At 37.5% G+C, this 14474-nt stretch overlaps 1 protein-coding gene across 4 annotated transcripts in view; it reads left to right on the forward strand.

Moving 5' to 3' along the window:
* Oxsr1 (oxidative stress responsive kinase 1) overlaps positions 1 to 14474 on the forward strand; it is a 122030-nt gene that overhangs the window by 84559 nt on the left and 22997 nt on the right. For all 4 annotated transcript variants that reach the window (XM_087216642.1, XM_004835252.4, XM_021259963.2 and 1 more), the window contains exon 11: positions 6490 to 6612. In XM_087216642.1, the coding sequence (XP_087072768.1) occupies positions 6490 to 6612 (123 nt within the window). The remainder of the gene's footprint in view (positions 1 to 6489; positions 6613 to 14474) is intronic.

The raw sequence follows: 14474 nt of genomic DNA on the forward strand, positions 1-14474 counted from the left end.
GTGAATCTCAACTGAGAGATGATTTAGAGTTGATTTAATAACTGCAGTCTGATTTAAGAGCTTCAAAAAACACAGTGAATACCTACATTCATTTCCACTCTGTTTACTAAAAAAACTGTTAAGAAAATTGATAGACCCTGAAATTGATGGGGCGGGGGAGGTTGGGGCTAGAGAGGAAGATAAACAGAGAGAAAGAGACAGAGAGAGAGAGACAGACAGACAGACAGAGACCAATTTGCCAAAACTAGGATGACTTGGTTTGTCAAAGGAGTTTAATTGCTAAGCCAGCATTAAAGAAAGTTTAGAAGATACTTTATGCAACACAGCCACATATGGTAAGGGAATTAGCAGTACCATTTACCTCCAGACATCAATGTGAAAGTTAGGCTAAAAGCAGGAAGGTTGGTAGAATGAATTTAGAGTGTTCCTCACTCCACACTGAGAAATGTATGGAGATGAATTCTGCAGAAAGTAAAAGAAATGATGTTTTAACTGAAGGATATCAGGCACAGTTGAAGATAAGAGAAACTTCCTGAAACTGGACATTTAAATGAATGTTTACAGACTGAATGTTAACAATCTCCAGTCCTATTACTTTGTTCACTTTCTGGAATGTGAGCATTAAAGCTTACTGTCATACAGATGGGACACTAGAATATAGACAGGACACTGTAATATGTAATGAAGACCAATCTGACTAGATCCAAGAGGAGAAAAACTGAAAGATTTCCATGCTGAGGGATCCCCTGTGAAGTGCCCCCCCCCCCATATTTCCCTTTCTACTTCCCCTCATTATACTATGAATTGAACCCTGCATGTCACTCACACATGCTAGCCAGGAACTCTACCAATGAGCTACATCCACAGCCCTTTTTATTTTGAGACAAGGCCCAGGGTAGCCTTGAATTTGCCATCCTTTTACCTCAGCCCCCTGAGAAGCTGAGATTACAGGTATACACCACTGTGTCTGGTTTACACCGATTTTTTTTTTTTTTTTTTTGAGACAGGGTCTCACTGTGTAGTTCAGGCTAATCTTGAACTCATTATGCAGCCCAGGCTGGCCTCAAACTTGCAGCAGTCCTCCTGACTCAACTTCCTGAGTGCTGGGATTACAGGCATGCATTACCATGCCTGGCACTCAGATTCTTCTCTGATGATGCTCATAGTCAACAAATTCCACACCCTTAATAGTTCAGCCCTTCAGTCAATGTTTTAGTTCTTTGATTTTAAAGACTTTTTTTGTGTGTGTGGTACTGGGGATTGAACTCAGGACCTTGTGTTTGCCAGGCAGGCGTGTTGCCACTGAGTTACATCCCCAACCATAGTTCTTTGATTTTAAATATGTGCAGAAATGTAGGGCCACCGGATGTCTGAGGAAAACCTCTTAGTGCAAAAGGTAGAGTACAGAATGAACACAGGAAAAAAGAAGTTAGTGAAACATTATGTAGGATGACAGCTTATATAAAATATCGCTTACTTTGGAGATGAGCTTATATCCGTAAGAGTTTAAGAAATGGGTGTGATGCTATTCAAAAGAAGCATTTCTGCCAAGACAATTCAGTGGCTAAAGGATAGTCCGCAGCAGATAGCTGAATGTCCTTGTCTGGATAACTGGATGTCCACATACAGAAGAATAAAATTAGTTCCTTTCCTCTCACCATACCAAAACATTAACTCAAATTGAGTTGTAGACCTAAATATAGGAGATGAAGCTGTAAAAATCCTTGGAAGAAAATATATTAGTCCCCTCTTCTCTGCGATTTTCCTTTCCTCAGTTTCCCTTATCCATGGTTAACAGTGGGGTGAAGGTATTACATGGAAACTTCATAAGTTTTAAATTGTATACTGTTCTGAATGCCATGATTCAATCTTCCTTTGTCCTACTCCATCCCAGGCAGGAATCATCCCTTTGTCCAGTATGTCCATGCTGTGTATGTTACCTGCCCATTAGTCACTTAGTAGCTACCTCAGTTGTCAGATGGACTGTCCTAGTATTGCAGTGCTTGTGTTCAGGTAATGTTTATTTTACTTGCTAATGGACCTAAAATGCATGGTGGTAATTTTATTGACACATACTGTTAATTTTTCTTTTATTATTTTTTAATCTATTGCTATGAATAATTTATAAATTAAACTTTATCATAGGTATGAATGTATAGGAAAAAGTATATATAAGGCTTAGTACTATCTGTACTTTCAGGAATTCACTACGGTCTTAGAATGTCTTCTTCATGGGTCAGGAGGGACCTGTGTATAAAGGCACATCATTGGGTCTTTGAGTCAAAGCTTCCTAAGATATGACACCAAAAATACAACCAATAAAAGGAAAAATAGATGTTGATTTAATCAAAATTAAAAACTTTTACCCTTCAATAAACGTCATCAAGAAAGTGAGAAGAGAGTTTACAAAATTGCAAAAAATATTTGCAAACCATATATCTCATAGGGACTTGTATCTAGTCTATGTAAAGAAATCCTAGAACTCAGTAGTAAAAAGACATTCAGCTTAAAAATTAGAAAAAGGATATGAGTAGACATGTCTCCAAAGAAGATATATAAATGGCAAATAGGCATATAAAAGAATGTTCAATATCATTTGTCATCAGAGAAACGCCAGAAAAAGAGATACCACTTCACATGTACCGCTGTAGCTGCCATAATAAAGAGACAATAGCAATTATTGGTCAAGACGTGGAGAAATTGGAATCCTTATGTACACTGCTGATGGGAATGTAATATAAGGTAGCAACTTTAGAAAATACCCTTCAGTGGGTAAACAGAGTTGTTCTTATAAACCAGTAATTCTCCTAAGTTCTCCTATACTCCTAAGGATATCTAAGAGAATTGAAAACATATACCTACAAAAAAAAAAACCCCAAAACATACCTACAACAATGGGCACACAGAAGTTTGTAGTAGCGTCATTTATAATAACCAAAAAGTGGATACAACTCATATTTCCATCCATTGATGAATGGATTATATTATGTAAAATATGATATATTCATGCAGTGAATATTGTTTGGTAATAAAAAGAATATAGTACAAGTGATACTCCACTTAGGATGTTTGACTTACAATTTTTTGACTTTATGATTGTATGAAAGTGGTACACATTGAGTGGAAACTGTACTGCAAATTTGAATTTTCCTTTGCTAAAGATATGTGGTCCTGTTCTCTGGAGATGCTGGACAGCAGCAGTGAGCTACAGCTCTCAGTCAGCCATGCGGTCGTGAGAGGAAACGATAATATTCATTAGGTTAGGTGAATTAAATGCATTTCCAGCTTACACTGTATCTAACCTACAATGAGTTTATTGGATCACAAGTCCATCAGAAGTCTAGGATCACCTGTACTGACACATGCTACAACATGAACCTATTTTTCTGGTAAAAAGCCACGTACAGGGCTGGGGATTTAGCTCAGTGGCACCATGCCTGCCTCGCAAAGGCAAGGTCCTGAGTTCGATTCCCAGTACCAAAAAAAAGGCACTTACACAAAAGCATGTATTATGTGATTCTACCCATGTGAAATATTTAGAATGGGCAAATGTATAGATAAAGTAGAATAGCGGTTTGTCTGGGAGTGCGGGGATTGGAGAAGAATGGACAATGACTCCTAATGGGTATAGTGTTTGGGGACAGTGATGATAGTGTTCTAAATTTGATTATAGAGATGATTGGAAAACTCTGAATATACCAAAAGTCATTGAATTGTGTTCTTTCAGTGGGTTGATTGTATGGTATATGAAATACCTCAATAAAGCTACTAATTTTAAATGAACATTCAGAAAATAATTACTGCCACCAACAAAAAGCTCTTAGAAATTGAAAACATAGAAATGAAAAAAAATTTAATGCAAAGTTTGTAGGATAAAGTTGAGGAAACTTCCCAGAAAGAAAAGCCCAAAGGCCCAGAAGTTGGTAACAGAAAAGAAAGGATGTAAACACTAGAGGATCATTTGTGAGAGTTCAATATTTGAACAAAAAGAGTTCTAGAAAAGTAGGACTGTGAGAAACAAGAAAAGGAAATCATTGAAGAAACAATTTGAGAAAAATTCCCAGAACTAGTGGTCATAAGTTTCCAGATTAAGGTACCTAGCACAGTGGATAAAAAAGATGAATCCTAATAATGCACATTACTGTGATAAGTTAGAATACTGAAGGAAAAAAGAAGATCCTGTAATTTTCCAGAGAAGGGAAGAAATGTCATAAACAAAATTAGGAGTCATCATAAACTCAGTAGCACCTGTGCTACGTCATAATAGAAGCAGTTACCTTTTTTTTTTTTTTGATACTGGGGATCGAACTCAGGACCTTGCGCTTGCAAGGCAGGCACTGTCACCACTGAGCTAAATCCCCGACTCTGGAAGCAGTTATCTTTAAAATTATGTAATAAAATGATCTCTCCCTCCCTGTTTGTCTGATTTTGAGATAGGGTCTTGGTAAGTTGTGCAGGCTAGCCTCAAACTTAGTCTTCCTCAGCCTCCTGTATATGTGTGTGCCACTGTGCTCAGCTTAATTTTTAGACTTTTTGGTTTTTTTCCCCCAAAGCAGATCATGAGTGAAATGTGATGGAGTTTTAGTAAATGTGTACCATGCTAATGTAACGGTGCAATCTGGGTCTGTGCCTCAGAAAGTCAAAGGTTGAAGTCGAGGACAAAGGAGGTAGACAGGAGGAATGTTTATTTTATTTTATTGCTTAAATTCTTTTATTGGTACATTTTAGGTATACAATATGTTTACATTCATCATTGAGGAATGTTTATTAAGAAGAGAAATAGCTCCCAATGGTTGGGAGTGGACCTGAAAGTGGATTGCCAAAGGGACTCTGTGTCTGGGAATTTTTTTTTTTTTTTTTTTTTTTTGGTACTGGGGATCGAACTCGGGACCTTGCGCTTGCAAGGCAGGTGCCGGAACCACTGAGCTAAATCCTCCACCCTGTCTGGGAGTTTTTAATACCAAAAAAGGATCAGGGCTTAGACCATTCTGAGTCAGACTAAGGTCAGTCTATTGGAGTAAAATGGGTTTACTTAAACTAGAAATGAGCCTGTGGGGAATTGAGGCATTAGCAAGTATATATATATAAATGTGCCTGTTGGCCTTTACCCCAAGTGGTCTATTAAAAGAATAACATGAGAAGGAGAAAGCATTTTCCAGATAGGTAGGACTAGAAGTTGTCATAGTGGCCATCCATCACCTTGGTTGCTACCTCACTTGTTACATCCCTGGACTTCACTGCCCACCTGTTTCTTGTTAACTCTTGACCTCAGGCTTCAAGCCTGGTCATCCTGACTCTGTGTTGGGCCTAGTGCCTCTAGCTGCCTGCTGTTTTCTGCCTAACCTGCCTATCTGTAATTCTGAAAGTGGAGTGAGTACTTTACCAGAGAAGGCATGCGACCCAGAAAGCACGGTGCTTTGGAATGGGATAGCATGCCACCTGAAAGAGACCTGGTATGAAGCCAGTTTGCGCTGGAACAGTTAAGGTGGCTCTGGACTTCTTCAGGAAGGTGGCACTAACAGAATGTGATGAGAGATCTCTCCAGCTGAGGGAATAGATAGTAAGTTCGAGGTTAACAAAAAGATACACATCAAAGAGAACTAATCATAAAACACAATAAGACTCAGCAGTGAGCAGCATGTATAGAATCACACTAAGTAAACACCAAATATTAATTGAACCAAAATTATAATATATTGAGAAAAGTATGGGGAATGATAATAATGTCAGATTCTCTTCTTCCATAGTTGGGAGTTCCATAGATAATTCCTAGAACAAAACAAAAATCAGGGAGTAATGTTATATACGCATTAGAGGGATGTATACAAATGGAGAAGAATAAGCTAAAATGAGTTAAAAGTGGTTGCCTGTGGGGAAGAAGATGGAGATTAGGAGATTGATGTTTTCTTAACAAAAGATTCACAGCTCTAATACTATTGAAACTATATGCAAGTATAATTTTGATTTAAAGATTAGAAAAGATACCATTTTGGGGATTCAGATTCTCTCTCTCTCTCTCCCTCTCCCTCCCTCTCTCTCCCTCTCCCTCCCTCTCCCTCCCTCTCCCTCCCTCTCCCTCCCCCTCCCTCCCCCTCCCTCTCCCTCCCTCTCCCTCCCTCCCTCTCCCTCCCTCTTCCTCTCCCTCCCTCTCCCTCCCCCTCCCTCTCTCTCTCCCTCTCCCTCCCTCTCCTTCCCTCTCCCTCCTTCCCTCTTTCCTTAAATGCCTCAGGCCATTAAAACAATCAGATGTGGCCTGTCCCTTCACATAAGTATTTTATATTGTTTGGATTAAGAATATAGAATGTTGTAACTAAATACATGGTAGAGATTGTGAATAGCGAGCCAGTGAGGGATGGGAACACTTAGGAGGAATAATAATTACCTGGTTAATTGGTTGAAGTAATGTAATAGAAGGGGAGAGAAATATGATTGAGTTTCCTATTTAGTAAATGTAGACCACCATAACCCGTGTCTCTTCCTAATGAGCAGGTTCGGAGAGTACCAGGTTCCAGTGGCCGTCTTCATAAGACAGAGGATGGAGGCTGGGAGTGGAGTGATGATGAATTTGATGAAGAAAGTGAGGAAGGGAAAGCTGCAATTTCACAACTCAGAGTAGGTTTTGTTAATTCTGTATTCATTAGGTAGAATTTTCTATGGTTCTTATATTTTAACTAGCTAAAATATAAAGAATAAAAGTATTACTGATAGAATTTCTTTGAACAGCTTGTTAGTAGGAGCCTCATTAGTTTACATGGAAAATAAGATTGGCACATCTGTTTGAATATGATAATATTTAGAGTATATAAAAAGTCCAGAGATGAAAACTCTGTCTGAGATGAAAAATACACTGGATAGGATTAGTGTTCAAATACACATTGCCCAAGAGAAGAATGCTGAAATTGAAGGCTGCATGAGAAAAGTTCTTGAAGCCTGGTTATCCTTCTACTAGAAGAGAGCAGTGCATCTCTTCTTTACTTGGTGTATCCTGAATGTGTGTCTTGGATGTGTGTATGTGTGTATGTAAGTGTGTGTTGTGAGTCTGCTGGTGATGATTTCTTAATGATTTTGTGACTGAAAAGATTCCTCATTCACCTGTGTTTTGAAGAAATGTGTTTGCAGGTTGTAGAGTTCCAGATTGACAGCTTTTTATTTCAGGAGTCTCCTCCCTCAACAAATATTTGCTATTTTACTGTATGTCAGATATTCTTCTAGGATTTTAAGAAGTATCAAATATGGGCATAATTTTGTGTGCTTGAAGACCTTTCAATTAACTGAGGGAGAAAGTAACATATATTTGAAAAAGTAAATGTCTTTGTAAAGTGTCTTTTAAATTTAATTTTGCATTTCTTATGTGATAATTTAAAAATGTTTATTATTGTTATTAAATTATAATTAGATAATTTCTAGGTTTTAATTAATTAAATCCTACTATTGTGTGGGATTAGCATTTTAAAAATAACTTTAAAATATATTAGTATGTTGCCTCGATGCTCTCCCTAGCCATTTTTCTTTTCCTGGTATTGGGGATCAAACTTAGGACCTTTTATTTCCGAGGCAGGTGCAGCACTGAGCTAAATCCCTGGCCTTGATGCTCTCAATATAAGCTTATTTATCAATAGAATCATTCTAACCTCATTGTGACTTAAAAATACATACATATTTTTTACTGATAAAATATTTGTATATCTTTATGGGGTACAGTATAGTAATTTGATACACGTATACAGTATATAATGATCAAATCAGAATAATAAGTACTTCTGTCTTCTCAAACATTATGCATTTTTGTGTGTTGAGAACTTTGTATTCTTCTAGTTATTTTCAAATAATATTTGTAATTCTGTCAGCATTTTAAGATATTTTTCTATCATCTTCTTGCTTCCATGTTTTCACTGAGAAATTTGGTGACATCCTTACCTTCTTTCCAAAGTAACATTTCTTTATATTCTGGCTGGTTTTAAGAATTTTTTTCCTTTTAAATGGTTTTGAACAATTTGCTTAAGTTATATCTAGGTGTATTTTTATTTTCTTTTTAAAAACTAGGTGTATTTTTCTGTGTGTTTCTTGTGCTTGGGATTTGTTGAGCTGCTTGAATGGTTTTTATGAAATTTGGAAATTTTTTTATCCATTATGTCTTTAAATACTTTTTCTGTCTTTCAGTAACATGTATATTAGGCTACTAAAAATGGTCTCATAGCTGACTAATTCTTTAAGTTTTAAAAAATTCTATTTTCTTTCTGTTATCCTCATGTAGTTTTTATGCTTCCTTCAAATTCATTAACTTCTACAGTATCTAATTTGCTTCTAATCCCATTCACCGTATTTTTCATGTCAGGCTTTGTAATAGACTAGAAGTTTTATTTTTTATTTTTATTTTTTTGGGTTGTACTGAGAATTGAACCTTGGGCCTTCAGACTAAACTACATCTTTAGCCCTTTTTTAATGTTCTGAGATAGAATCTAAGTTGTGTGGCTAGCTCATACTTGGGATCCTCCTGCCAGTTCAGATTTGTGAGCCTCCTATTCTACAGTGCTGGGATTACAAGCATGTGCCATCATCCCTGGTCCTACTTCATTTTTTAATTCATTTGTAATAACTATTTTAATGTCTTTTTCTGCTAATTCTAATGTCCCTGTTAGAATGAGTTCTGGGTCAGTTTTGTTTGGTTGATTATTTTCTTCATACTGGCATGAGGGATATTTTTCTGCTTATACGTACTTTAATTGGATGCCAGACATTCTGAATATTACCTCTTTGCATGCTAGTAATTTTATATCCTATAAATCTTACTGAGTTTCATTCTAGGATACAGTAAAGCCAGTTGGAAATATGATGTTTTTCCTATTCTCATGTTTCTTCATCCACATTTATTGATGCATATTCTGCTAAATACTCGAGGGACCTTCTACAGATCTCCAGGGTTCTCTCCAGGTAGCACTTTCCAGCCAGTACGTTGTCTTCTCTGCCTTGGTCTCCCTGGTCTCTTATCTCTGTACAGTTTGGGAGTTCACTGGGTTGCATTTGGACTCCCTCCTTGGAGAGCTCCATAGGTTGGAAAAATCCTTTTGACAGTGTGCTAGAGCAGTGTTCATCACTTCTGTTTCCTGTGTTTGCAAGATCACTTTTTGTCTTCGACTACTGTCCGTTGTATTAAAAACCTTTGCTTTATATATTTCCTTTTTCTTTTCTCCTCTCTTTTCTTCCTTTTCCCCCTTTCTTTGTTCGTCTCTGCTTTTTATTCTCCTTCTCTTCCCTTTTTCCTCTCTCCTTCCCTCCTTTCTTTCCTCTCTCCCTTGCTTCTCTCTCTCCCTCTTCCTCAAAAGTATATCTAGTCCCTGTCTTTTGTGGCCAGAAGTGGAAGGCTGCAGTTATATTTTAAGTGAATATATAATAACTACATTAAGGGGGTATAAAAAGAACTAATCCAGATTACCTTTGAGCACAGTTTTTGACTGCTCTCAGTCTTAGGTAGTGTTGGTAAGACAAAGAAAAAACTTGAGACAAATCTTGAATTTTTATTATAATTGTTTTAATAGTTGATATGTAAGCAGTTCTGAAATTCTTGTACATGTATTAGAGGATTGAGCAAGTGGGTAAATATCTTGATGTTCTTGGGATCCAAGACTCTAACCATGACAGAAGAGGAATACAAATGTAAAATAGGGCAAAATGAGAAAGAATCCTGTGGGGATGGTTGTGAATGTAGGTCGTATCAGTTAGAGTTCACTAGAGGAACAGACTTAATATTATATATAGATACATAAAATATATATATGCAATATATCAAGGTTTACAAGTTAAGCTTGAAAGAACCACCTGCGAATGAACACTGGAAAGCTGAAGGATTCAGTCAAAAGTCAAAGGCCTGGAGCTCACTGCAGAATCTTGTGCAAGTCCATATCAGGAAGCCAGAGTGTCTGCACTGGAAGGCTGAACAATCTGCTCTGGAAGCCTGGAGACAGGAGTCCAAAGGTGATGAAGACTGGAGTTCCTCTGAGGAAAGAGAAGCGTGACTTATTTCTTTCTCTTTTTATTCCACCCAGGCTACAAGCCTATTGGTTGGTGCCATCCATATCCATGACCTTGACCAGGGTGGGTCTTCCCCCTTCAGTAAGTCAGTCATCCACACACACTGAGAACTATGGTAAACCAGCCTGCCATGCTGTGTCAAGTGGAGGTCTTGGGGGCTGGGGTCCTCCCATGAAGAGACCTTCTGCTTCCCTGGTTCATCTTTCCACTCTGGCAGGAATGCAGAGGTGGAGTGAGGCCTGTTCAGAACCAAAAGTCTCCCTGGACAGAATGAGAAACTCAGATAATGAAAGTGAAGTAAAGCAGAATTTTACTGATAATATTGCAGGGGCGGGGGTGTATGTGCTGCCACACATCAAGCAAACTGTATGGCAGGGAGAAACTCAAGGTGAAATTCTCAACCTGGTGAGCCAGAGTTCACAGGAGCTAAGGGCACATAGCAAAAAGTATACAAAGGTTCTACAAAGGACAGCTCCGTCCAGTACATCATGTCGTGCGTAAGCCTGTGGTTATCTCTATTATGCTAGTCACCCAGCTCATGTCCCGTGCCGCCTATTTCTCCCTATTGCTACAGCTAGGTGTTTCTTATTCATGTTGACACCACAGTTAACAATCACATATGTATTGATGTGTATTCATTTTTTCTAAGGAGTGTGTGTGATGTAAATGTGTATGTGCACATGTAATGTGTATTTGTAGATCCTTACATGTATTTATTTCCCTTTGTCTACTGAAAGGCCTACAAGCAAAGATACTTCAATAACAATGAGGATGCCTTATGTATGCCCAGATGATTTATTCAAATGCCATTCCCAAGTAAAAGAACCAAGAACCACGGCTTCTTGAGAAATAAGAAGCTTGAGGCTTCTTATTTGGGGCTTGAGGAAGAGAAATAGAAGTTGAATTAGGAATATCTTCTTTTATCAGTAGAGAAAGATGCTTACAAAAAAAAATGACAAAGAAAGAAACATCGTAACAGGAGCAAGATTGAAGGAACTTACACTATCCAAATCTGGTACAGTTTAGCCACTCAAATAATTGTGATAATGAATTATAAGTGATTTTACAAATAGGGAACTATAAGTCCATACCAGTTATAAATCAATATATAAATAAATAAAGGGAAGGAGATGATTTTTCATTCATACACTGACAAGTGGTGATTAGTATATGTGGAGAAGTGTTGGAGATAGAAAAATCATCATTTTCAACCCTTGCAAAGATTGAATCATGAATCAGTCATTCCTGGATGTTGAGTGTAGGGGAAAATTTTGATGAGAGGATGTTTTCAAGGTCTTCAGGTGTCTCTCCACAGATTAGCTATTAGCTCTAAGAGGAAAAGGTAGCTAATATATACTAGAGCAGTGGTGATGAACCTATGGCATGCATGTTGTTGTGTTTTTCTTTTAAGAAACATGTTAATGTAGAGTTTTTTCTCTAAATTAAAACTGTAATATTCAGGTTTAATTGCAGTGTTGGCACTTGCGGGTTGCAGTTTGACATTTGGTCTCTAAAAGGTTTATCATCACTGTGGTAGAGGATTTGGAGAGTTCCTTGACCAAGGGATTAAAGGTAATCTCGCCAATGAGGGGCAGATGAATAGTTCATACCTGAAGGACGTGTCATTATATAGATTTCCAGCTAGGAATTCATATAGGCCTAATTATTATTATTTTTAAAAAATTTTATTTTATTGGTACATTTTAGGTATACAATGTAATGACATTCATCATTGGAAATTTGCACCTTTACATAATCTCTCTTGGTTCTTATTTTTTCCCCCTTCCCCTGTCCTCCCTTCAACCCCTCCATCCCTCCCTATTTACAAAGAGTTTGTTTCCATATTTTCATTTTGTCATATTGATTTCATTCCCTTTTTTCCTTCCCCCTACCCCTCCCACTTCCCCTTTCCCTTTGCCCCTTTTCATCCTATTTCACATTATCTATTATACCTCTTAATCCTTATTTACACTTTCAGTTTCTTACACTAGAGAAACTATTCAATATTTACACATGTGTGTCCTATTTATTTCACTAAAGAGTATGGCCTCAGTGTGCATCCATTTAGCTATAAATGTCTCTAATTTTTCATTTTTTATGGCTGAATACTCCATTTTATATAAAAACCACATTTTCTTTATCCAGTCTCCAATTGATGGGCATTTAGGCTGTTTCGAAGTTTTAGCTATTACAAACTGTGCTGCTATGAACATGGGTACACATATATCACTGTGGTATGATTCTTCTAATTCTTTGGGGAAGATACCCCACAGAGGAATACCTGGGTCAAATGGGACCTCTAGTCCTAGTTCTTTGAGGTATCTCCATACTGATTTCCACAGTGGTTGCACCAGTCTACACTCCCACCTGCAAGGGATCAGTGCTCCTCTTTAACCACAGGCCTGCCAACATTTGTTATTGGTTCATTTCATGATAGCAGCCATTCTTTCTGGGCTGAGGTGGAATCTCAGCATTGTTTTCATTTGCATCTGTTGAATGACCAGTGATGTTGAACATTTTTTCATATGTTTACTTTCTATTTCTACTTCTTTGTGTGAAAAATATCTGTTCAATCAGATGCCCATTTTTGGATTGGGTCTTTCAACTTGGGAGGTCTGATTTTTTAAAGTTCTTTATAGATTTGAGATAGTAGACCTTTGTCTGATAGCTAGTGAATTTTTTTTCCCATATTATGGCCTGTCTGTTCACACTGTTGTTGGTTTCTCTTTCTGTGTAGAAGCTTTTTAGTAAGAAGAGATCCCATTTGTTGATTGTGCTAGTTCACGGACAACTGAGGTTTTGTTCATAAAACCTTTTTCTACACAAATGTCTTCAGGAGTTCTTCCTGAACTCTCTTCCAACCAGTTTAGTGTTTCTGTTTTAATATTTAGATCTTTAGTCCATTTTGATTTTAGTTTAGTGCATGGTGAGAGATATAGGTCTAGTTTTAATCTTTGACAAGTTGAAACCCAATTTTTCCAGCACCATTTATTAAAGAGGCTGTCTTTCCTCCAGTGAGGGTGTTTGGCTCCTTTGTCAAAGATGAGGTGGTTGAGTGTGTCTGGTGTTGTTTCTGCATCTTCTAATCAGTTCCACTTGTTGTCAGGTCTGTTTCTTTGCCAGTACCATGCTGTTTTTATCACAGTGCTTTGTAGTATAGTTTCAAGTTGGAGGTTGTAATACACCCTGTCATGTCTCTGTTACCTAGAATTGCTTTTGGTATTCTGGGTCTCTTCTTTTTCCAAGTGAATTTTTGGATAAGTCTGTGAAGAATGCTGCTGGGATCTCAATTGGAATTGCAATGAATCTATATAGCAGTTTTGGAAGTATGACCATTTTCACTATGTTGATCCTTCCTACGCAGGAGCAGGGGATGTCTGTCCATTTTCTAATATCATCTTCAGTCTCTCTTTTAGAGTGCTATAGTTTTCAGAGAAGAGATCTTTGATTTCTTTTGTTAGGTTGATTCCTAGGCGTTTCAGTTTTTTGGATGCTATTATGAAAGGAATTGATTGCCCCATTTCTCTCTCTGTGAGTCTGCTGTTCCTGTAGAGGAAAGCTATTGATTTTTGTGTGTTGACCTTGTATCCAGCTACTATACTGAATTTGGTCATTAAGTCTAGAAGACTTTTGGTGGAGTTCTTGGGGTCTTCTATATAGAGTATCCTGTCATCTGGAAATAATGACAATTTGACTCCTTCATTTCCCATCTTTATTCCTTTTACTTCTTTCTCTTGTCTAATCGCCATGGCTAATGTTTCCAAAACTATATTGAATAGGAGTGGTGATAGTGGGCATCTTTGTCTAATTCCTGATTTTAGTGTGCAGGATTTCAGTTTTTGATCATTTAATATGATAATGGCTGTTGGTTTTTCATAGATACCTTTTATCAAATTGAGGTAGAGACCATCTATTCCAATTTTTTGTAGGGTTTTTATCATAAATGTGTGTTGGATTTTGTCAAATGCTTTGTCTGCATCTATTGAGATGATCATATAGTTTTACACTTGATCTTAGCCAAAAGGCTGAGAAGTGATGATCATATGGTTTTTGTCCTTGGCTCTATTGATACAGTGTACTACATTGATTGATTTGCATACGTTGAACCATCCCTGCATCCCTGCAGTGAATCCCACTTAGTCAGATTATATGATCTTCTTGATGATCTTCTGCATTCTATTTACCAGTATCTTATTAAGGACTTTTGCTTCTATGTTCACTAATAAGATTGGCCTATAGTTCTCTTTTTTGTTTGAGTCTTTCTATGCTTTGGGGATCAAGGTGATGCTTGCTTCCAGGCATGAATTCAGGAGTATTGCTTCCCTTTCACTTTCATTGAAGAGTTTAAACAGTAGTGGCAGTAGTTCCTCTCTAAATGTCTTGTAGAATTCAGCAGTGAAGCCATCAGGACCCAGGCTTTTCTTAGTTGCTAAGTTTTTAATTAC

This window comes from Heterocephalus glaber, unplaced genomic scaffold (assembly GCF_053883595.1).
Source record: "Heterocephalus glaber isolate CG9 unplaced genomic scaffold, H.glaber_assembly_v1.0 deba00000122, whole genome shotgun sequence".
Taxonomy (NCBI): Eukaryota; Metazoa; Chordata; class Mammalia; order Rodentia; family Bathyergidae; genus Heterocephalus; species Heterocephalus glaber.